Source organism: Aquarana catesbeiana, linkage group LG06, assembly GCF_042186555.1.
Source record: "Aquarana catesbeiana isolate 2022-GZ linkage group LG06, ASM4218655v1, whole genome shotgun sequence".
Lineage (NCBI taxonomy): Eukaryota > Metazoa > Chordata > Amphibia > Anura > Ranidae > Aquarana > Aquarana catesbeiana.
In genome coordinates, this window is record NC_133329.1 from 389,968,063 (window position 1) to 389,992,338 (window position 24,276).

At 46.5% G+C, this 24,276-nt stretch overlaps 1 protein-coding gene across 3 annotated transcripts in view; it reads right to left on the reverse strand.

The window, feature by feature from the left end:
- Window positions 1-24,276, reverse strand: part of SPEG (striated muscle enriched protein kinase) — a 476,968-nt gene that overhangs the window by 313,358 nt on the left and 139,334 nt on the right. Inside the window, exon 1 of one of the 3 annotated variants that reach the window (XM_073634317.1) lies at window positions 16,167-16,474. The exons of the other annotated variants lie outside the window; for them this stretch is intronic. Within the exon in view, the coding sequence (XP_073490418.1) occupies window positions 16,167-16,199 (33 nt within the window). The 5' untranslated portion in view covers window positions 16,200-16,474. Of the gene's footprint in view, window positions 1-16,166; window positions 16,475-24,276 lie in introns of those variants that run through there. 3 annotated transcript variants of the gene reach the window in all.

Sequence of the window (24,276 nt, forward strand, 5' to 3'; positions counted from 1 at the left end):
AAGTGGCACATAATTGTGAAGTGGAAGTTAAATGATAAACGGTTTTCAAATTTTTTTACAAATAAATATGTGAAAAGTGTGGGGGGCATTTGTATTCAGCCCCCTTTACTCTGATACCCCTAACTAAAATCTAGTGGAACTAATTGCCTTCAGAGTTCACCTAATTAGTAAATAGAGTCCACCTGTGTGTAATTTAATCTCAGTATAATTACAGCTGTTCTGTGAATCCCTCAGAGGTTTGTTAGAGAACCTTAGTGAGCCAACACCATCACGAAGGCCAAGGAACACACCAGACAGGTCAGGGATAAAGTTGTGGAGAAGTTTAAAGCAGGGTTAGGTTATAAAAAAATATCCCAAGCTTTGAACATCTCACGGAGCTCTGTTCAATCCATCATCCGAAAATGGAAAGAGTATGGCACAACTGCGAACCTACCAAGACATGGCCGTCCACCTAAACTGACAGGCCGGGCAAGGAGAACATTCATCAGAGAATCAGCCAAGAGGTCCATGGTAACTCTGGAGGAGCTGAAGTGATCCACAGCTCAGGTGGGAGAATCTGTCCACAGGACAACTATTTAACGCTATGTGTGGGGGAAAACTAACACTGCACATCACCCTGAACACACCATCCCCACCATGAATAATGGTGGTGGCAGCATCATGTTGTTGGGATGCTTTTGTACAGCAGGGATAGGGAAGCTGGTCAGAGTTGATGGGAAGATGGAAGAAGCCAAATACTGTACAGGGCAATCTTAGAAGAAAACCTGTTAGAGTCTGCAAAAGACTTAAGACTGGGGCGGAGGTTCACCTTCCATCAGGACAACGACTCTAAACATACAGCCAGAGCTACAATGGAATGGTTTAGATCAAAGTATATTCTAGTGTTAGAATGGCCCAGTCAAAGTCCAGACCTAAATCCAATAGAGAATCTGTGACAAGACTTGAAAATTGCTGATCACAGACGCTCTCCATCGAATCTGACAGAGTTTGAGCTATTTTGCAAAGAAGAATGGGCAAAAATGTCACTCTCTAGATGTGCAAAGCTGGTAGAGACATCCCCAAAAAGACTTGCAGCTGTAATTGCAGTGAAAGGAGGTTCTACAAAGTACTGACTCAGGGGGGCTGAATACAAATGTACCCCACACTTTTCACATATTTATTTGTAAAAAAATTGGAAAACCATTTATCATTTTCCTTCCAATTCAATATCTTTAACATAAAATCCCAATAAAATACATTTATGTTTTTGGTTATAACATGACAAAATGTGGAAAATGTCAAGGGGTATGAATACTTTTTCAAGGCACCATATCTATGTACTGGAACAGCGCTGGTGTTGGGACAACAAGGCTGGTGTGAAAAAGCCCTTAAGGTGGTATTTCAAAAAATGAAATACTTTAGTGGTTGGGTGAAAGGTTTAGTGTAGTATAACACTTTGGGTGGTTAAATTGTAATTTTTTTTAGAGGTCTCTGTGTGGTAGGAAACAGAGTTCAGGTGCAGTAACAAGAATATATTGTAACAGAAGTCCAGCAATACAACAGGCCCGGCGGGGAGGCAACCCGACCAGGAACACTCACAAGTCACAGCAAAGCAGCAGTAGAGTGGTGGACCAGAGGTGCTGACAGCATCTGTCTCAAGGAGCGGAATGCGGCCTGACCAGTCTGCACCCAAACAGGAAGGCTTCCAGAAAGGATGGCGTATCCCTGCTCTTTTCCTACACATCTGGAACCTTTCCATGAGGCTAAGCACTGTCCCAGCCAGATGGGTGACCTGTCCCTACACTAGCCACTCGCAAAATGTGTGCCAAACAGATGAGCCAGGGTCTTAAATAGACTCTGCTCGACCCAAGATGGCTGCCAAAGTCACATGGGGCATCAGCATCCAATCATTTAGCTGCCACACTGTAACCGAGGAAACCATAGTGGAACTAGGTTCCTCTTGACTTCCTCTTCCACCTGCATTGTGTTGGAGAAAATAGACTGCACCTGCCTACAGGTCTATACATCGGACCAAAATGTGGGACAACTGGGAAGGGAAGAGATGCAGAGGGATATGGTTCTCAAAGAGAGGCAGTCTATCGAAATGAGTAAAGTATACGTAAACTCAACACTAAAATCTAATCTTCATTCAAATATTCTCTGTTGATCCTGAAGGTGGGGTGCAGCGTGGTGAGGAGTCAATAATTCAGACTGGTGGCAGCAATAAACTTGCATTGAAAATCTGCAGCAACAGTTCACAAATAAGCTGGTGGAAAGTCACCCAGGTGGGCTCACAGAAGAGTGACAGGAGTAGCCGGAATCACAGCGTCTATTGAGAGGGGACTGAATGCAGCCTGTCCGTCTGGTCCTCAATCAGAAGAATGTTCTCAAGAGATGAGGCCCTACTCTTACCCTCCTCATCAGGAACCTTTTCCTATCACTATTACTTTCCCTCACAGACGGGGTACCTGTCCCTACTCTGTACACTCAACAAAGCGTATCAAAACCCAGGAGCCAAGCCTTAAAAAAACTCTGCCTGACCCAAGATGGCTGCTTGAGTCACGTGGGGCGGCAGTATCCAATAAGATAGCTTCCCCAGTGACCCAGGAAACCATAGAGGAATCTTGTTCCACCTGACTTCCATCCCAGCAACAGGGCCGCTGTGGAAGAGTGCCACCTGCTGTGGGGAAAGTAGACTGCAGCTGCCTACAATCTTGCCATGAAGGTCCCTGTTCAGGAGCTTCCTGATATAGGTTGACAGTGCAGTGTCCCCATCTCTTAAGGTGGTTGTAAACCCTTTTTTGGTGACTGTTACCTATAGGTAAGCCTAAAATAAGCCTTACCTACAGGTAGTGGAAATATCTCTTAAACGTGCGCCGTTTAGGAGATATTTCACTTGTAGTGTGCCAATGTCCTCATCGGCGCATGCGCTGTGAAGAAACGGACCACTGTGCCGTTTCTTCCCCCAGCGTGTGCCGTGACTGATGACTCCCGTGCGCATGCCAGTCACAGAGCCGGAGTCCATGGCCCCGGAGAGGAAGAGGGGTGAAGATGGACGCGGCCTGCTCAGGGGACAGCGCGGGCTTCGTTTGCAGGAAAGTGTCATATAATGGGCTAGTATGCAGGCCTTGCGGGGAGCAAAAGAGCAAGAAAAACCCCCATCGGGGTTTACTTCCTCTTTAATTGTGCTTCTGCATGGTCACCTTGTCAAATGACCTGGCCAAGTCACATGGACCTCTGATGGAGGCTGCAAGTAACCATATCATATGGGCAACAGATGGAGACTACAGTTTGCCGTTTTAACAGGCGTTAAGCCAACGCGATCCACTGTTGTCACAGTGACATCAGTAAACTCACCCTGAGGAATGATGTGCAGCAGTTGCTGAAGCACATGTAGATGGGAAGTGGCTACAAAGAAGCTCAGGGAGATCAGCAGTTTTGTTATGCAACAAAGGGTACAAAAAGGTAAAAAAAAAAAGTGGCTAAGTGAAAATATGGAGCTCAGCAGCACTGATGTGCAAAATAATTATGAAGATAAGGTGAAAACTGTATTTTATGAAGAAAAACCCATGGCAGTTGCTTATGGTGAACAGTCCTTAAAGTGGTGTTCCTGCCGAAATTATACTTTTTAAATAAAAATACCCCTATAATACACAAGCTTAATGTATTCTAGTAAAGTTAGTCTGTAAACTAAGGTCTGTTTTGTTAGTTTATAGCAGTAGTTTGTTATTTTATAAACTTACAGCAGGCCGTGGCCATCTTAAGTGTGGGCATCTGAAGCCAGACTGTATTTCTTCCTGGATCTCATCCTTGCAGATCTCGCACATGCTCAGTGCAGCACAAGCAGTGTAATAGGTTTCAGGTCAGGTTTCCATAGCAACGGCAGTTTCAGAGGAAGTTGCCGCCCCTTCCCAGGAGGCATTGCAAACAGGAAATGATGCGATGGGCCGCGGCCAGGGAGGAGGAAGTGAAAAATGAATACAGCAGATATACAGTAAGTGCTGAGAAAAAAAAATAAAAAAATATCCAATTTGTTTACAGTGCACAGTTTAGTGAGGGATGCTGAAGAGTGGTAAAAAGAAGTAAATGAAATGTCATTCAACTGGGCGGGGTTTACATTTTAGGGTATAGGGAGAAAAACCACGCAGATCATTCCTTACACATTTGGAATGGCTGATGTACAGAAAGGATACAGCATTACAATTACAGAGTCAGGTATTCCAGCTGTCAGCCCCGTCACCGGGCAGCCGTGGAGGTCTGGGACTTAGAATTGCTTTATTGACCCATTTCTAATGGCCTTCGTGTCTTATTATACCGCTGACCTCCAGAATCACAAAGAAGAGGAAGGACTGTGAAGGACACAAGAAATGGCTGTAAGTGTCCTCAATGAAGTGGGAATAGAGAGGTGCTCCGAATCCGAAATATCTACTGTCCCCATGGATCTGAGTTCCAGCCTCGTACTGCCAGCAACTTTCTATTGGCGCACCAAAGTAGGTTAATTAGTTAATTAGAAGGTAACTGGAGCATCACGGAAGACTTTACCTCCAAACCGCACAGGAGGACTCATTAGTGCCGGCCTTTCTCATCATATCCCTCGGTGCAGAATTTAAATAAAAAATAGAATGATTTGAGCTGACCACAGCCATATACACTTTTTTAATCATATTTGTTTGAAACTGAACTCCAGGTATGACCTTAATTGCCTAGTTAAATAGGTTCAATGTTTGTACCTTTGGTATTTGTCTGTAATAAAAAGTTATTTGACCTAAATTGGTTCAGCCTGGCACAATGCAAAATGTATGCGTCGCCGCCAGTTGCGCTGTGCTGCAATGCATGTCCAGTGGCAAGGTGCATTTGAGTGCTCTTGGACAAGAAGGCCTGGCTCGCAGCCTCCGCTCTAATTCATCCCAAAGGTGTTCTCTCAGGTTGAGGTCAGGACTCTGTGCAGGCCAGTTAAGTTCCTCCACTTGAAACTCGCTCATACATGTCTTTATGAGCCTTGCTTTGTGCACTGGTCCAAATCATTTGGTGGAGGGGGGAATTATGGTGTGGGGTTTGTTTTTCAGGGGTCGGGCTTGGCCCCTTAGTTCCATGAAGGGAACTCTTAAGGCATCAGAATACCAAGACATTTTGGACAATTTCATGCTCCCAACTTTGTGGGAACAGTTTGGGGATGGCCCCTTCCTGTTCTAACATGACTGCGCACCAGTGCACAAAGCAAGGTCCATAAAGACATGGGTGAGCGAGTTTGGGGTGGAGGAACTTGACTGGCCTGCACAGAGTCCTGACCTCAACCCGATAGAACACCTTTGGGATGAATTAGAGCGGAGACTGTGAGCCAGGCCTTCTCTTCCAACATCAGTGCCTGACCTCACAAATGCGCTTCTGGAAGAATGGTCAAACATTTCCATAGACTCACTCCTAAACCTTGTGGACAGCCTTCCCAAAGGAGTTAAAGGGGTTGTAAACCCCCGTGTTTTTTCACCTTAATGCATTCTATCTGCCCGGGGTTCTCTTCTCGGCACTTGATTGGATAGATTGATAGCAGCACAGCCATTGACTCCCACTGCTGTCAATCAAATCCAATGACGCAGGCTTCGGTGGGGGCGGGGCAGAGTCCGGCATTCATGTCTATGGATGCCAATGCTGGACTCGGGAGCGCAAGGTAACCCCCTGGAAGAGCGTTTCTCCTAGGGGGTTACCTGATGTGGGGAGGAGCAGCGAGAGCCGCCGGGGGACCCCAGAAATCGAGGATCAGTGCCACTCTGCAAAGCGAGCTGCACAGTGCAGGTAAGTGTGATTTGTTTGTTATTTAAAAAAACAAAGCTTTACAATCACTTTAACAGAAGCTGTTATAGCTGCAAAGGGTGGGCCAACTCAATATTGAACCCTATGGACAAAGACTGGGACGTCATTAAAGTTCATGTGTGTGTAAAGGCGTCCCAATACTTTTGACAATATAGTGTACTTTAAGGCTCGGTTCACACTGCGCGAGTTTGGCATGACTTGCATATGACTTCTTTAACAGAAGTCAATGCAAGTGGTGCCGAAGTTGGACCAAAAGTAGTGCAGGAACCTTTTTCGAAGTCAGAGCGACTCAAGTTGCTCCTATTAGAACGGTTCCATTGCACTTAATGGGGTGCGACTTGTGATGCGCTCTCCAAGTCGGTCCGCATGTCGCACCAGTGTGAACCGGGCCTACCACAAAAAAATGTTTTTGGCTGTAATGCTGAACATTACTGAAATCCCTGGAAGGTGTTATTTTATTTGTACAATGTGTGACAATTTAATTCTTGGACTGTAAATTAAAAGAAAAAAGTTTGCTTACCTACAGTTTATACTGGCGGCTGATGTGATCAATAACGTATGATTGAATCTTCCAACTATCAATGGACTGTGCGTGTTTTATATCGCTCAAATGGGTTGTTGACTATAAATCAATTATTTATATCGGTACAGATCAGTCAAAAGTAACTGATCACTTACACAAGCGTGTATGGCCACCATATGACAACCTACGATCGATATTGTCACACAGGAACAATATAATGACCTGAGCGCTCACGGGACTCGTTCCTCTGACAGGCGGGCGAAGGCATTAGCTGGCCTTACACGTGTCTCATTAGTATGGATCACAAACCACAGGGGTGCCTCTCACACTCTCGCCCCCCCCCTCTGTGCCGCTGTAATGTATAGAAACCACAAGCATCATTCCATTAACCATTAGCCTGCCAGGACGTTCTGCCCTGCAGGTATTATTTGCCCCTCTCCTTGTCAAGTTAAACAGTCGTCTGTGGCCTTCTACAATGAGCGGCTGACGCCGTATACAAAAGTGTGCAATCATCTGTCTGTGTCTTCCACTTGACCCCAAATCACTGAGCGTGTCTGGGAAAAATAATGGCATTATGTTTTGTGCGCAAGAAGAGTTTGCCTGCAATGATATGTTTTATCTGCGATGGATGGTTACCTATAGACGTTTCCAAGAACTGCTGTGCAGCTTTGGTTATCTATAGGTCCCCCTGGCTGGGCTGCTGTTAGAACTCACGGGGGGGCCCCATACAGCCTACCTGCAGCCCCCTCGAAAATATCAAACAGTGTTTTTCGCTAAAATGCCACGCATAGCTGCAAAGCTATGCGATGGCGGTGTGCTAGTACGGGGTTAAAGCAGGTGGTGAGGAGGCAATATAACTCCTCGCCGCCTGTCAAATGCTCTTCAGAGGCCAAAGCACAAAAGCACTGGGTCCTTAATTTATTTCTTGAATTATTTTTTAGAATTTTAATTTTATTGTACATTTTTTTTTTTAGACTTTTTTTATTTATTTATTCTTTTCTAATTTTTTTAATATTTTTTTTTATTTTTATTTACTCTTTTTGACATTTTTTTAGACTTTTTATTTATTATTTTTTTTTCAAAAAATTGTTATATATTTTATTTTTTTTATTTACTTTTTTACATTTTTTTTATTTTTATTTATACTTTTTTTTAGACTTTTTATTTATTATTTTTTTTCTAAAAATTGTTATATATTTTATTTTTTTTATTTACTTTTTTCCATTTTTTAAATTTTTATTTATACATTTTTTTCTAAGTTTTTTTCAATATTTTTTAAATTTATTTTTAATTTCCTTTTTTTTACATGTTTTTTCTAGAATTTTTATTTATGTATTTTTTCTAATTTTATTCTTATATATTTGTTTATTTTATTTATTACTTACTTTTTTTACATATTTATTACTTTTTTTTTACATATTTTATATATATATATATATATATATATATATATATATATATATATATATATATATATATATATATATATATATATATATATATATATATCCTTTTTTTTTTTTTTTTTTTTTTTACTAGAATGTATATTTTTTTATTTCATGCAACGCACAAGAGGCCGGGCTGTAAATGAGCCCTCAATCTCTTTTTTAACTGAAGGATTTAACCATTTATTGACAGACGGCTCATTGGCAGCATACAGAAATCAATATGATCCTAGCGTGATAAATGTCAACAAGCAGTTAAGGTGGAGATGTAGCCCGGGGAGCGTCGGCGGCTCTCGCTGTAATGCACAGCCTAATTGCTCATTATGGAAACATTATGGAACAAAAAATGGAAGGATAGCGCTGGAATTCTAAGGTTATCCTATTGGAATGGCAGCTGCAGTGGTGTTTGGATGGGGTATTTGGATTCTGGGTTGGCAGCATCTCTACATCCAAAGATTTCCATAATCTAATGGTCTGCAACTCCATAATCTAATGGTCTGCCTACGGTTGGTGGTACCTGCGGAATGTGACCCATTGAAATGAATAGGGCTACTCTGAAACTGCCCCGCAGCCGCACGCAATGCACGCAGGTGGTGAGGAGGAGTTACAATGCCTCCCTCACCTCCTGTCAAATGGTCTCTGAAGAGCGTTCTGAATGCTGATCGCTCTTCAGAGAGCCAATCACACATGAATGCGCCCTTAATTAATCAGAGATTAAAATGCCACACTGAGGACTGAACATCCAGATATAAATTTATTCCAACATAGTACCAAGCAGTGGTGACCCGTCCATACGGGGTGCAGGGGCGCCGCCCCCCTAATCCATGCTCCCGGCCCCTAATCTACATGCAGGGCGCCGGACGCATGGATTTCAATGGGGTTTTTTTTTTTTTTTTAACACATGATTAGAGCAAGAGCTCTAATTGGCTTCAAAAAAGAGTGGGCTTGGGGCGCAGAGCACTGCGCCCCGAGCCCACCCTGTTGTGTGACAATAGAATTCTCCTCCCAGCCAATCAGGAAAGCGGGTCCTATAACCTGGTTGGCCAAGAGCAGAATCGATTGTATTGGCTGCCGAGGGAAGGAGGAGGGAAGCCGCCTAGAAGGAAGCCGCCGTGAAGCCGGAGACGCAGGGTGAAGCCGCCGAGGAGGAGGAGACGCAGGAAGGAGCCGAAGCTGCCCGTGACCTAGATGGGGTAAGTGCGGGGCTGGTGGGGGGGGGTGTGAGCGAGTGATGGGTTGGGTTTGACTGAGCGGCTGAACAATGGAGTTTCTGAGTGTGTGAAAGTTGTGATGCGTCACATGCGATTTGAACAGGAACACGGTGGGATTTCTGTCCGAATCACATGCGATTTTCCGCACCGCTCCTGTGTAAACCCAGGCAGACGTCACTATACAAAAGCCTGGGTTCACACGGGAGCGTTGTGCGGGAAACTGCATGCGATTCGGACAGAAATTCCGCGTTCCTGTTCAAATCGCATGCGACTGTTTGCAGTGTGATTTGAGCCCATTCATTTTGTATGGGTTCAAATCGCACCACAAAGGTATAGGTTTAAGGTGTCGGCGCATTTGAGTGAGTACGAGTATCGGTGCGACCCTAATAGTTACCCTTAGGCCTCATGCACACTGGAAGCTTTGCCCGTCTCTCCTAGACGCCTTTACTCCTGGCAGCAGCATTTTGGCAGACAAAATACTTGACACTTTAAAACGCGTGTAACGCATTTAGGTGCATCAAGCACTTGGACGATCATTTATTTCATTGGCCAGGATAACAATTTTTCTGGCCATTGAAATGAATTAATGCTCAAGTGGTAAACGCTGCTCCGGGACACGCTGACGGTGGGGGGTTTTTTTTCTGTCCTAGGCCCGCTCACACGGGCGGACCAATTGGGCCAGCCATTGCCCTCTATGGAGCGGCGGGTGTTAAGGGACATGTGTTCATTAACCCCCGCCAACATCCGATCCGATCCTGTCCACTAATCTGGGGTTTTTTGTTTTTGAAGCACATGATTAAAGCAAGAGGCTCTAATTGGTTTCAAAAAAGAGTGGGCTCGGGACACAGAGCACTGTGCCCCGAGCCCACCCAGTTATGTGACATTAGCCAATGTCTTCCTGTTTCTCCTCCTGGCCAATCAGGAAGCGTGTCCCGAGACCCGATTGGCCGCGGGTCCCAAGTCATGATTGGCCGCGGGTCCCAAGTCATGATTGGCCGCGGGTCCCAAGTCATGATTGGCCGTGGGTCCCAAGTCATGCTTGACCGGGAGGAGAAGCAACCGCCGGGACTCTGGAGGAGACTTGGGGAGCAAGCCACCACCTGGATGGGGTAAGTGCAGGGGCTGGCAGGAGGCCTGCCAGCCAATCAGGAAGCGGGTCCTGGGACCCGATTGGCAGGGAGTCCTAAGACCCGATTGGTCGCAAGTCCTAAGTCCTGATTGGCCAGGGAGGAGAAGCGAAGCCGTGACCTGCAGGGGGTAAGTGAAGGGCTGGCAGGGGGCCTGGTGTGTGATGGGCGAGCGATGTGGCGATCAAGCGTTGGGGGGGGGAGCGGCGATCGTGCGGGGGGGTGTTTTGTTGGCTGACTGGCTAGCTGGCTGGAGGGGGGGGTGAAAAATTGAGCACCAGCCGCCACTGATCAGTGGACTGATCATAGTCTTACATGCAGGGGCATTTAGACGCAGAAAAAATAAAAAACAACAGACGTTCCCAACAGCAGCATTAAAAACGCCCAGTGTGCATGAGGCCTTATAGATGATTTGTACAAAAGAAAAGTATCCCTGTAGCCGCACATGCATGTAGTCCCTAGGATTAATGTAAGAGTGGCAACCTCAGCCTGGACTCCAGCCAAGCCACGCCCCCGACGCGTTTCACTCCCCCCTCCGGAGCTTAGTCATGAGGCCTTATAGATGATTTGTACAAAAGAAAAGGATCCCTGTAGCCGCACATGCCTGTAGTCCCTAGGATTAATGTAAGAGTGGCAACCTCAGCCTGGACTCCAGCCAAGCCACGCACTGACGCGTTTCACTCCCCCCTCCGGAGCTTAGTCATGAGGCCTTATAGATGATTTGTACAAAAGAAAAGGATCCCTGTAGCCGCACATGCGTGTAGTCCCTAGGATTAATGTAAGAGTGGCAACCTCAGCCTGGACTCCAGCCAAGCCACGCCGGTGACGTGTTTCACTCCCCCTCTGTAGCTTAGTCATGAGGCCTTATAGATGATTTGTACAAAAGAAAAGGATCCCTGTAGCCACACATGCGTGTAGTCCCTAGGATTAATGTAAGAGTGACAACCTCAGCCTGTACTCCAGCCAAACCACGCCCCCCAACACGTTTCACTCCCCCTCCGGAGCTTAGTCATGGGGCCTTATAGATGGTAGTAGGCATTGAATGTGCACTGTACTGTATATGAGCTGCAGGCAGTGTACACAAAATCAAAGGCATGCAAAGTGTCTTCTACCAGGAAACACCACCTCTCAGCAATTCCTTAAACTTTAGTTCCAATTTAAATCTCTAAGGGCTCAATCACACAGTTGAGGGGTGGTAAAGCCCAGCCATGCTTTTACCGCCCCCCAACCGCTACCCCCTTTAGCTGTAGAGGCATCAGCCAGGGGTGTACACATGCCGCAGCAAAACTTATACCCCCCTGTTGTTTTTTTGTGGGGGGTAGCACCCGCCAAGCGTGATCCATTCTGGTACACATATTTGAAGGTTTAAGAGGTTAAAGCAGGCAGTGTGAAGGTGATACAATGCCTCCTCACCACCTGTCAAATGCTGTCTGAAGAGTGATCTGAATGTGATCTCTCTTCAGAAACCAAAGCAAGTATACAGTCTGAGTATAATTCTGTGATTTAAACTTTAGATGATGCAGAAAATAGAACTAAAGGCAAAACTTTTTCTTTCTTTTTTTTTCATTTTAGAGTAAGGGAGGGGATGTTGCTATCTGTGTTCTATTGAAGAGATTTCCCTTTACTTCCTGCCTCATAGCCAAAAAGAGGAAGTGAGAGGAAATCCCTCCAAAGTGAGGGAACCCCATTGGAAGATTTCCCCTCCATTCCTGTTCTGGTGACAACCCAAAATTTTAGATTTCTTTTCACTCTTGGTGATAACTGTAAACAGGACAAATAGAGAGGGTGGATCTCCCTAAGCTAAAAGCATTTTAAGCCACATTAGATTTCCATGGCAATGTGAAAAATGTACGATAAACACCAAAATTGCTCAATTTTTTCCCCCCTTAGAAACTAGCTTTCCATTAGCTAAAAATAATTACTGCTGAATTCCAAGTGTGGCAATTTTTAGAGTTCCATACCTGTGGGATCCCTGTGATTGCCGCAAGCTCCCGTGTCCCATGTCAAGCAGCTGCACTGCTGCTTACTGAATACAGGAGGCCTCCCACTTACCCTGACCACCAGTGGAAGGGGAAAGGGGTACTGCCACACTAACTACCAATGGAATGACATATTTCCACACTGACCACCAATGGAAGGGGGTACTTTCAGACTGACCATCAGTGAAAGGAGGTACTTCCACACTGACCACCAATGGAAGGGGGTACTTTCAGACTAACCATCAGTGAAAGGAGGTACTTCCACACTGACCACCAATGGAAGCATATACATCCACACTGACCACCAATGGAAGGGGACACTTCCACACTGACCACCAATGGAAGGAGGTACTTCCACACTGACCACCAATGGAACAGGGTACTTCCAGACTGACCATCAATGAAAGGAGGTACTTCCACTCTGACCACCAATGAAAGGAGACACTTCCACAATGACCACCAATGGAAGGAGGTACTTCCACACTGACCACCAATGGAAGGAGGTACTTTCACTCTGATCACCAATAAAAGGGGGCACTTCCACACTGACCCCCAATGGAAGGAGGTACTTCCACACTGGCCACCAATAAAAATGGGCACTTCCATACTGACCACCAGTGGAAGGAGGTACTTCCACACTAACCACCAATGGAAGGAGGTACTTCCACACTGACCACCAATTGAAGGGGGCACTTCAACACTGACCACGAATGGAAGGAGGCACTTCCAAACTGATCACCAATGGAAGGAGACACTTCTACACTGAGCACCACTGGAAGGGATTACTTTCACATGGACCACCAATGGAAGGGAAGGGGGTACTTCCACACTAACCACCAGTGTAAGATGACTCCACCATTTTTTCATTTCAAAAATATTACTGAACATTCTTTTGCTGTATAGAGCAGACCTAGGTGTCAAATCTCCTTTCACAACGTACTGCTCCTGCTAATGTACAGTCAGCTGTAGATATAATCATTATTAGCAGGGGTTCCCTGAGACCTGAAAAATATTTCAAAGCTTCCTCCATATTAAAAAGGATGAGAAAGGCTACAATGTATCGTTACATCTAAGAAAACAGAAGCCAAAAATGTACATTGTTGCAGCTTCCCAACATGCTATTTTAAGGACAGATTACCAGTTATAAATGGTATTAAACCCAAAAAATGTCTACTTGTCAATTTCCCAAAAGATCAACATGAGCGTAGATCAACATTTCTCAATCTCTTGAACTTGGAGAAAACCTGGAAATCATTTTCAGGTCCTGGGGAACCCCAGCTAAAGATGATCAAAGCTACAGGTTATGATATGTTAGGATGATCAGGGAGCTGTAGAAAGTTTTAAATAAAAGAATAAAGATTATTACATTCCTATCATATTTGACACTCATGTATATTAAAGTGGCACTCAAACCAAAAACAAAAAAAAATTATAATGCAGCTTACCAATCATTAGATGTGGTGGCTGTATTAGTCTTTTTTTGGTTATTTTTCACCTGGTGATCCTGCCAGTAACACACTTTCTGTCCTAGGGTGTCTCCACTTTGGGTAGAGGAGAAATGGAGACAGCCTTGGACAGCAGCGTTGTCAGTCTGGGGGGAGGGTAATGTTAAACTAGCAGATTTAGATGGACTTGACTAACAAAATGAAGCCAAACTCCAACTAACACTTTCAAAAAGTCACAGGAACAGTTTTTTCCCCCCCTATTAGGATAAAGATTTTACATAAATAAATAAAAGCTGACCATTGTAAGCACCCCTGTCAGTGGGAAAAGGTTTATCTCAACACTCTAGCTGCCACATTTGCAGGACAGCTTGTTCTGTTAAAGGAAGTTGAAAAATAACAGACTTGCTGGCAGGGTCACCAGATGAAAATAAAGGTAAAAAAAAGAAAAGTAATGTAGCCACCACATCTAAGAGTTGATAAGCTACAATATAATACATTTTTGTTTTTCAGGTTTAATACTGCTTTATTATATACAGTATGTGGGTGTCAAATACGCTAGGTATGTCTTATTCTTTATTCTTTTATTTAAAACTTTCTTCAACTTACTGATCATACTAATCTACCATGAGCTGTAGGTTTGGTCATCTTTAGCTTGGGTTCCTCAAGACCTGAACATTTTTTCAAGGGTTCCTTGAATCATTTTCCCAGTCTGGGACGAGATTCTGAGTGCTCTAATTTTAGTAAATCTTGCCCTATGTCAGCAACAGTGGGGGGCATAATGCCCAAAGGGCCAGATAAAAGCAAGCAAGGGGCTGCAGTTTGGAGACCACTGACCTACAACCAAAGCTGATCTGATTAGTCTTTGGAAAAATTGACAAGTTGAACTTAGGACACGAGGGGCCCTTTTAGCTTGGGTTCCTCAAGACCTGAACATTTTTTCAAGTGTTCCTTGAAGTTCAAAAGGTTGACCTACACCAGGGGGTCTCTAAACTTTCTAAAAAAAAGGGCCAGTTTACTGTCCTTCAAACTTTAGGGGGCCACAGTGTGGCCAGTTGGAGTAGAAAATGTCTTTGCATCAGTGGGAGTAAACAACACTCCATAAATGGTATTAGGGGAGTAATAGTGCCCTATCGTTGGTATCAATGGGAAGATTAGTGCCCCATCATGGGTGTCAATGGGAGGAATAGTGCCCCATCATGGGTGTCAATGGGAGGAACAGTTAGGGTTGCCACCTCATCCCTTTAAAACCAAACACATATTAATTACACAGATTCTGTGGCTGATTAATGTGGTAATTAAACTCACTTGGTGCCTTCTCTGCATTAAATTAGCCTCAGAACCTGTGTAATTCATATGTGTTCGGGTTTAAAGGGATGAGGTGGCAACTCTAGGAATAGTGCCCCATCAATGGTGTTAGTGGGAGGATTAGTGCCCCATCATGGGTGTCAATGGGAGGAATGGTGCCCCATCATGGGTGTCAATAGGAGGAATAGTGCCCCATCAGTGGTGTTAGTGGGAGGATTAGTACCCCATCATTGCTGTCAATGGGAGGAATAGTGCCCCATCATTGGTGTTGGTGGAAGGATTAGTGCCCCATCATAGTGTCAATGGAAAGATTGTGCCCCATTGTTGGTGTCAGTGGTAGGAACTATGGGGGGAGATTTACTAAAATTGAAAAAAAGAGTGCAAAATCTGGAGCAGCTTTACATAGAAACCAATCAGCTTCCAGGTTTTATTGTCAAAGCTTAATTGAACAAGCTGAAGTTAGAAGCTGATTGGCTACCATGCACAGCTGCACCAGATTCTGAGTGCTCCAATTTTAGTAAATATTCCCCTATGTCAGCAACAGTGGGGGGAATAATGACCAAAGGGCCGGATAAAAGCAAACAAAAGGCTGCAGTTTGGAGACCACTGACCTACAACCAAAGCTGATCTGATCAGTCTTTGGAAAAATTGACAAGTTGAACTTAGGACACGTGGGGGACTTTTTTTCCCAGTCTTAGGCCTACTTGGCTTGTAACCCAAGTATCGGTAACTGTTAACTCAATGCTCGGATTCTGAATTCAGGGAAGTTTTTGAAATCAGGGGGAGTTTTTAGTAAATAATCGGTGAATTCAATTTAGAGAATTTGATGTATTTCGGGTCAGTGTATGGCAAGTGCTCAGCTGTAGTTGTACGGTATGAGAGATTTGTTTGAGCCTAAGCACATTGCCGGCGATAAGAGTATTATATAAGAGGCATCTGCCATGCGTACAGTATTTCTGTGCAGGGTGTACAGACTATGCTAATGACTCTGCTTCCATTATCTACGTTGGCTACAAGAAGTGCAGGACCAGCTTGGCTGGAGGATCTCAGATGGAACATCCAAGCTGTGTCATTAAATAGGTTTTGTATCAGTTGTCTCGGTAATAGGCGTGTGATTGGTACCGTCATGTCGTAAGGATTGTGTGTAGATTGGAGCAATGTGCTCTACCGCTATCGGGGGGGGGGTTCTGATGACCCTATAAAATACTCACTTTAGCCTTCTATAAAACCACTTGGCCTGGCAATCCCCTTGGTACCCTACCTATTCTCTAATGCCATGTCTGTCCCATCACTACCAGTCCCCTCCTCTATCCATCCATCTCCCTCCCCTCTCTCCTCCCTTACCTGAGAGCGTCTTTTGATCCAACTCTTCTTCATGTCTGCGAAGGGGGGGGACAAGAGAAGAAGGGGACCCCCGGACCAAGCTTTGCTATACTTCCTTGGCTCCTGATGCAGCCCAGAGCAAGCCAGTGCTGGGCATCTAGGATTGTCCAATGGTAGAGACAAAGGGATGTAGTGGCACAAGGCGGATAAGAGGATCTAGGCAGACCGGCTGATGGATGCCAAATCTCAGTAGCCACTATCTGTGTTGCTGCCGCTCCCAAAGCAGGAGCCAAGTCAGGAATACAATGGTTTGAGAGCCAGGGGGAGGGATGGGGGATGGAGAGAGAAGGGGAGGGCGCAGACATGGGAGCGAACAAGGGAGGAGAGACTGAAAGAAGAGCATGGCTTAGAACAGGTTTGCAATGCTTTTTTTTTCGCTGGACCACTGACGAGCATCTTTGGTGAGGTTGTCAAAACTGCATTTTTCTGGACAGCTGAGCGGATTTTCCATACGGGTTACAGGAATAAAAGCTGAATATATTGCTTTATTATATCTTTGATGCCTGCACACCCTAAACCAGTTTATCTAAAGGAGTCTATATTCTATCTAATGTTTGATTGTCATAAATACACACATTCAACTTGGGCTTGGTTCACACCTACAGGTGCAACCTACGTACGTGCATCACGTGTAGGGCAGCCTATTCATTTCAATTGGCTTCCCTTACGTGCGATGAACACGGAAAAGAAGTCCCAACTTGTTTCTAAAAATGCACGGCACTGAAGCGCATAGCGCGCGTTTGCAGATGTGCTGATGCTAAAGCGCAGCACAGTTCTGTTTGTGTCAGGAAATCGCATGATTTTGCGTGTGTTCCCGACATGCATAGATGTCAACCTAGCCATAAAGAGGTTTTTTTACCTTAATGTATTTTATGCAGGGGCGGCTGGTGCTCAAAATATTTTGGGGGCCGCAAACAAACTGAAAAATTCAGAAAAACACTGAAAAAAAAAATTAATTGCAGCCTCACTGTGCCATCGATTGCAGCCACTGTGCCCATAAAATGCAGCCACTGTGCCCACCATATGCAGCCACTGTGCCTATCATATGCAGCCTCTGTGCTCGTCATATGCAGCCATTGTGCCCATCATATGCAACCTCTGTGCCCATCATATGCAGCCTCTGTGCCCACCATATGCAGCTTCTGTGCCCATCATATGCAGCTTCTGTGCCCATCATATGCAGTAGGGATGAGCCGAACACCCCCCGGTTCGGTTCGCACCAGAACCTGCGAACGGACCGAAAGTTCGCACGAACGTTAGAACCCCATTGACGTCTATGGGACTCGAACGTTCGAAATCAAAAGTGCTCATTTTAAAGGCTAATTTGCATGGTATTGTCCTAAAAAGGTTTTGGGGACCCGGGTCCTACCCCAGGGGACATATATCAATGCAAAAAAAACTTTTAAAAACGGCCGTTTTTTCGGAAGCAGTGATTTTAATGATGCTTAAAGTAAAAAAAAAAAAAGTGAAATATTCCTTTAAATATCGTACCTGGGGGGTGTCTATAGTATGCCTGTAAAGTGACGCGTGTTTCCCGTGTTTAGAACAGTCCCTGCACCAAATGTCATTTTTAAAGGAAAAAATCTCATTTAAAACTGCTTGCGGGTTTAATGTCATGTCGGGTCATAGCAATATGGATGAAAATCAGTGAGACAAACGGCATGGGTACCCCCCAGTCCATTACCAGGCCCTTTGGGTCTTGTATGGATATTAAGGGGAACCCCGCACCCAAATTAAAATAAGGAAAGGCCCTATATACTCTGAACAGCAGTATACAGGCGGTGCAAACAAGACAGGGACTGTAGGTTTGTTGTTAAGTAGAATCTCTTTGTAATTTTGAACGGCTAAATTTTTAAAGCGTTTAGCTCCAGCCAAAAAATCTTTTTTAAGCTTTTTGGAAAACATAGGGAAGGGTTATCACCCCTGTGACATTTGTTTTGCTGTCTTTCCTCCTCTTCAGAAGATTTCACCTCACTTTTTGTCCCAATGAAAAATGTTTTTTGAAAATTTGGGTTTTTTGTGGAACAAGGATTGGAAAGCATCAGTGGAAAGGAGAAATTGTTTTCCCATATTAACTCTTACAGGAGAGAATTTCCCTTCCTAGGGGTAGATTTCATCTCACTTCCTGTTGTCTCCTTCCGTTTGCAAGTAGGAGTCGTTTGTAAGTTAGATGTTTGAAAGTAGGGTCCTGCCCTATATACTCAGCAGAAATTTGGGCCTTAGGTGTTGCTGTGGCCACAACACTGTAAGCCCTCACAGGGCCCTGCTGTGAAATATTAGATCAAGAATTGTAATTACATGCCCCTGTTGAACAGGAGCTGAAAAATTAGGCCTTAGGCACTGGTGCTGGTGCCACAACACTGCAACCCCTCACAGACACTCTAGTTGGAACGCAGGAACGAGCCCTGCTGCAAAGTATTGCATCAAAAATTGTAATTACACGCCCCTGTTAGACAGGGGCAGAGAAATTGGGCCTTAGGCACTGGTGCTGGTGCCACAACACTGCAACCCCTCACAGACACTCTAGTTGGAATGCAGGAACGAGCCCTGCTGCAAAGTATTACATCAAAAATTGTAATTAACACGCCCCTGTTAAACAGGGGCTGAAAAATTGTGCCTTAGGCACTGGTGGTGGCGCCCAGAACCAAAAATGTTCTTACAAGCTATCAGCGTGATGATTGAGGAGGAAGAGGATAATTACTCAGGGATAGTCACTCAGCATCAGCATAGGCAGTCTTTGAAGGGATCTGAGATTTCAAAAAAAATTATTCGGTTACATCAGCATCAGGTGCTTGGTAGCTGGTGGTGATCCAAGACTCATTCATTTATATGAAGGTCAGCCGATCGACCGAGTCGGTGGACAGACGCACCCTGTGATCGGTTACCACGCCTCCAGCAGCACTGAATGTGCGTTCCGAAAGAACGCTGGATGCAGGACAGGCCAGTAGCTCAATTGCATACTGTGCAAGCTCTGGCCAGTGATCCATCCTCAAGACCCAGTAACCCAGAGGATTTTCGGTGGGAAAGGTGTCCAAGTCTGATCTTGTCCCTAGGTATTCCTGCACCATGTAAAACAGACGCTGGCAATGGTTGCTGGAACCGATCATACCTTGGGGCTGCGGACCAAAAAATTGTCTGAACGCATCGGTCAGACGGCCACCTTCTCCACCGCTCCTTCTTTGACTGACCGAAGCCTCAGCAACACGTTGTCCAGAAACAGGAGTTTGTAACCTCCCAGTCTCTGGGAACGCATTGCACAGACCTTTCTGCAAGGCCTCCCGAAGATGTTTCATCCTCTGCTCCCTCTGCGATGGCAAGATAAGGTCCGCAACCTTACCCTTGTAACGTGGATCAAGGAGGGTTGCCAGCCAGTATTGGTCCTTCTCCTTGATACCACGAATACGAGGATCCTTACGCAGGCTTTGCAGGATCAGGGAGGCCATGCAGCGTAGGTTTGCTGAGGCATTCGGTCCGGAGTCCTCTGGGTCACTAAGGACGACAACGTCTGCAGCCACCTCCTCCCAGCCACGTACAAGTCCATGTGTTTCTTTGGACTGATCCCTTAAAGACTGCTGCTGATGCTGAGTGCCAGGCTCCACCTCCATACTGACACAATCTTCCTCCTCCTCCTCCTCGTCCTCTTCCTGTGTGATCGGCGGGCACGCAGGAACACTGTCTGGATAAAGGGGGCCTTGAGAGCTAAGGAAGTCCTCCTCTTCCTGCCTCTGTTCTGCCTCAAGTGCCCTGTCCATTATTCCACGCAGCGTGTGCTCCAACAGGTGGACAAGGGGGACAGTGTCACTGATGCATGCACTGTCACTGCTCACCATCCTCGTGGCCTCCTCGAATGGTGACAGGACAGTGCATGCATCCCTGATCATGGCCCACTGGCGTGGGGAAAAAAAAACAAGCTCCCCTGACCCTGTCCTGGTGCCATAGTCGCACAGGTACTCATTGATGGCCCTCTGCTGCGTGTGCAGCCGCTGCAGCATGGCCAACGTTGAGTTCCACCTGGTGGGCATGTCACAGATTAGGCGGTTCTTGGGCAGGTTAAACTCCTTTTGGAGGTCCGTCAGCCGAGCACTGGCATTATATGACCGGCGGAAATGCACACAGACTTTCCTGGCCTGCCTCAGGACATCCTGTAAGCCCGGGTACCTGCCCAAGAACCACTGCACCACCAAGTTAAGGACGTGAGCCAAACAGGGCACATGGGTCATTTGTCCCTGTCGGAGGGCAGAGAGGAGGTTGGTGCCATTGTCGCAAACCACCATTCCTGCCTTAAGTTGGCGTGGCGTCAACCACCTCTGAACCTGCCCCTGCAGAGCTGACAGAACCTCTGCCCCAGTGTGGCTCCTGTCCCCCAAGCACACCAGCTTAAGCACCGCATGGCATCTTTTGGCCTGCGTACTTGCGTAGCCCCTTGAACGACTACGGAGCACCGCTGGTTCCGAGGAAGAGGCCATGGAGGAAGAAGAAGAGGAGGGGGTGGAGGAGAGAGGTGTGTCACAATCAGCATTTTGGAGGCGTGGTGGCGGAACAACCGCCAACACTACTGCACCTTGTCCTGCATCCTTCCCAGCTGCCAGCAGAGTCACCCAATGTGCCGTGAAACTTAGGTAACGTCCCTGTCCATGCCTGCTGGACCATGAGTCAGCGGTAATATGCACCTTACCGCTGACCGCCCTGTCCAGCGAGGCATGGACATTGCCTTCCACATGCCGGTAGAGAGCCGGAATCGCCTTCCGTGAGAAAAAGTGGCGTTTGGGTACCTGCCACTGAGGAACCGCACATTCCACAAACTCACGGAAGGGGGCAGAGTCTACCAACTGAAAAGGCAGCAGTTGAAGTGCTAGCAATTTTGCCAAGCTAGCATTCAACCGCTGGGCATGTGGATGGCTGGGAGCAAACTTCTTTCGGCGGTGCAGCAGCTGGGGCAGGGAAATTTGCCTGGTACAATCTGACGTCGGTGTACCAAAAGCAGATTGCCCACAAGTACTTGGCTGTGACACACCTAATTCTACACCTTCATTCCTCTCACTGCAGGTCTCAGAGAGGACTGGAGGTCTAGTGGGGTTGGAAATCTCAGCTGATGAGGAGCAAGGAGAGATCCTCTTTGTTCTTTGGTGTGGGTCTTTTAGATACGCTTGCCAACGAACTGCATGGCAGGTCAACATATGTCTGGTCAAGCATGTGGTACCCAAGCGGGAGATGTTTTGGCCACGTGAGATACGCTTGAGACATATGTTGCAAATAGCAGCGGTGCGATCTGATGCACTCGTCTCAAAAAAGGCCCACACCAAAGAACTTTTTGAATAACGCGCAGAGACTGCAGCGCCCTGCACATGTGGAGCTTTGGGGTGTGATGCAGTCAATGTGCTACCCTTAGGCTGGCCCCTGGAGGGCATCCTGCCTCGTTGGTGATGTGCCGCCTCCTCCTCCTCCTCCTCTCTCCTATCAGGCACCCACGTTGAGTCAGTGACCTCATCATCCCCTCCCTCCTCATCACTGGAGCAAACCTGGCAGTATGCTGCAGCAGGGGGAGCATGACTGCCAGATTGCTGTCCTTCTTGGGCACCCCCTCTGTCCGTGCTCATGTTACTGCCTTCATCGAGCTCAGTATCATCATCAGAGCCTTCCAAACGCTGGGCATCCTCCTGGAGCATGTACCCAACACTGTGGTCAAACAGTTCGAGGGAATCCTCATGAGGACATGGTGGAGCTAGGGAAGGAGTCACTGATGACATTGAGCTGAGGGAAGAGGCCGCTGCTTTGCCAGACAAAGCACCCTGGGCATGGGTGAGAGAGGATGAGGAGGATGAGGACGGCTTGGTCATCCACTCGACCAAGTCTTCCGCATGTTGCGGCTCAACACGGCCAGCTGCCGAAAAAAAGGCCCAGCGTGTCCCATGGCCACGTGCTGATGAGGATGCACCGTCTCCACGACCAGCACTAGACACAGAGCCTGCTTGCCCTCTCTTATTGGCTTGTGACTGTCTGCCTCTCCTTCTTGGCCTTCCAGACATACTAATGGCCTGTAGCTGCACTAAGCTGGGATAGAACACCAGTAATTTTCTTCAGGTAGCTTTATATACTGTAACCAGACAAGCCTGCCTGTCAGTAGGAAGATAACAGGAACGGATCTAGCTGAACACTGTGAGCAGGACGCACTGTACTAAATGTAAATAGTCTAGCTACCTGACCGTGGTACTAATAGGATCAAATAGAACACCAGTAATTTTCTTCAGGTAGCTTTATATACTGTAACCAGACAAGCCTGCCTGTCAGTAGGAAGATAACAGGAACGGATCTAGCTGAACACTGTGAGCAGGACGCACTGCACTAAATGTAAATAGTCTAGAAGATAACAGGAACGGATCTAGCTAAACTGAATACAGTGTATATATATATATATGCAACACCTGGGATGCATATATATACACAATACACTGTAAGTGCAGCTAACTGACTGACTGTTCTGCCTAATCTATCTAACTCAAATCAAATGACACTGTCTGTCTCTCTCTCTCTCTCAATGAACGCCGGAACACACACTACACAGGGCCGCCGTGCAGGCGGCCTTATATAGTGTGGGGCGTGTACTAAATCCCCTGAGCCATAATTGGCCAAAGCCTCCTTGGCTTTGGCCAATTATGGCTCTTTGTTCAGGCGGCGCTGTGATTGGCCAAGCATGCGGGTCATAGTGCATGCTTGGCCAATCATCAGCAAGCAATGCACTGCCATGCCGCAGTGAATTATGGGCCGTGACGCGCCACACGAATTTGGCGCGAACGGCCCATATCGTTCGCAATTCGGCGAACGGGCGAAAAGCCGATGTTCGAGTCGAACATGGGTTCGACTCGAACACGAAGCTCATCCCTAATATGCAGCTTCTGTGCCCATCATATGCAGCCTCTGTGCTCATCATATGCAGCCTCTGTGCCCATTATATGCAGCTTCTGTGCCCATCATATGCAGCCATTGTGCCCATCATATGCAGCCTCTGTGCTCATCATATGAAGCTTCTGTGCCCATCATATGCAGCTTCTGTGCCCACCATATGCAGCTTCTGTGCCCATCATATGCAGCTTCTGTACCCACCATATACATCCTTTGTGCCCATTATATGCAGCTTCTGTGCCCATCATATGCAGCCATTGTGCCCATCATATTCAGCCTCTGTGCTCATCATATGAAGCTTCTGTGCCCACCATATGCAGCTTCTGTGCCAACCATATGCAGCTTCTGTGCCCATCATATGCAGCTTCTGTACCCACCATATACAGCTTCTGTGCCCATCATATGCAGCCTCTGTGCCCATTATATGCAGCTTCTGCGCCCACCATATGCAGCTTCTGTGCCCACCATATGCAGCTTCTGTGCCCATCATATGCAGCCATTGTGCCCATCATATGCTGCCTTTGTGCTCATCATATGAAGCTTCTGTGCACACCATATGCAACTTCTGTGCCCATCATATGCAGCTTCTGTGCCCATCATATACAGCTCTGTGCCCACCATATGCAGCTTCTATACCAATCATATGCAGCTTTTGTGCCCACCATATGCAGCTTCTGTGCCCATAATATGCAGCCACTGTGACCGGCACTTACCCCATCCGGGTGACGGCAGCGAGCTGTGGGATGGGCAGACGACAGCTCCTGCATCCTCCATTCCCATGCGTCTCCTCTGCCATTCTACTAGTCGTCAAATAGGCATGTCTGTGCCTTCAGCTAATCAGGTGACGTGAATTAGCGTCCAAAAAGGGTCCGGAGGCCTGAAAGGCCTGAATAGGGGGTGGCGGCGGCAGTGGCCATGGATAGATTCATGCAATGCATGAATCTATCCATTTTACATATAGGGGGTGGCTGGAGAGAGAGGGTGGTGGGTCAATGGGATGGTCAGTGGGAGGAATGCTCCTTGCATTGGTGGTCAGAGGGAAGAATGCTCCTTAGATTGGTGGTCAGTGGGAAGAATGCTCTTTATACTGGTGGTCAGTTGGGAGAATGCTCCTTATACTGGTGGTCAGTGAGAAGAATGCTCCTTATACTGGTGGTCAGTGGGAAGAATG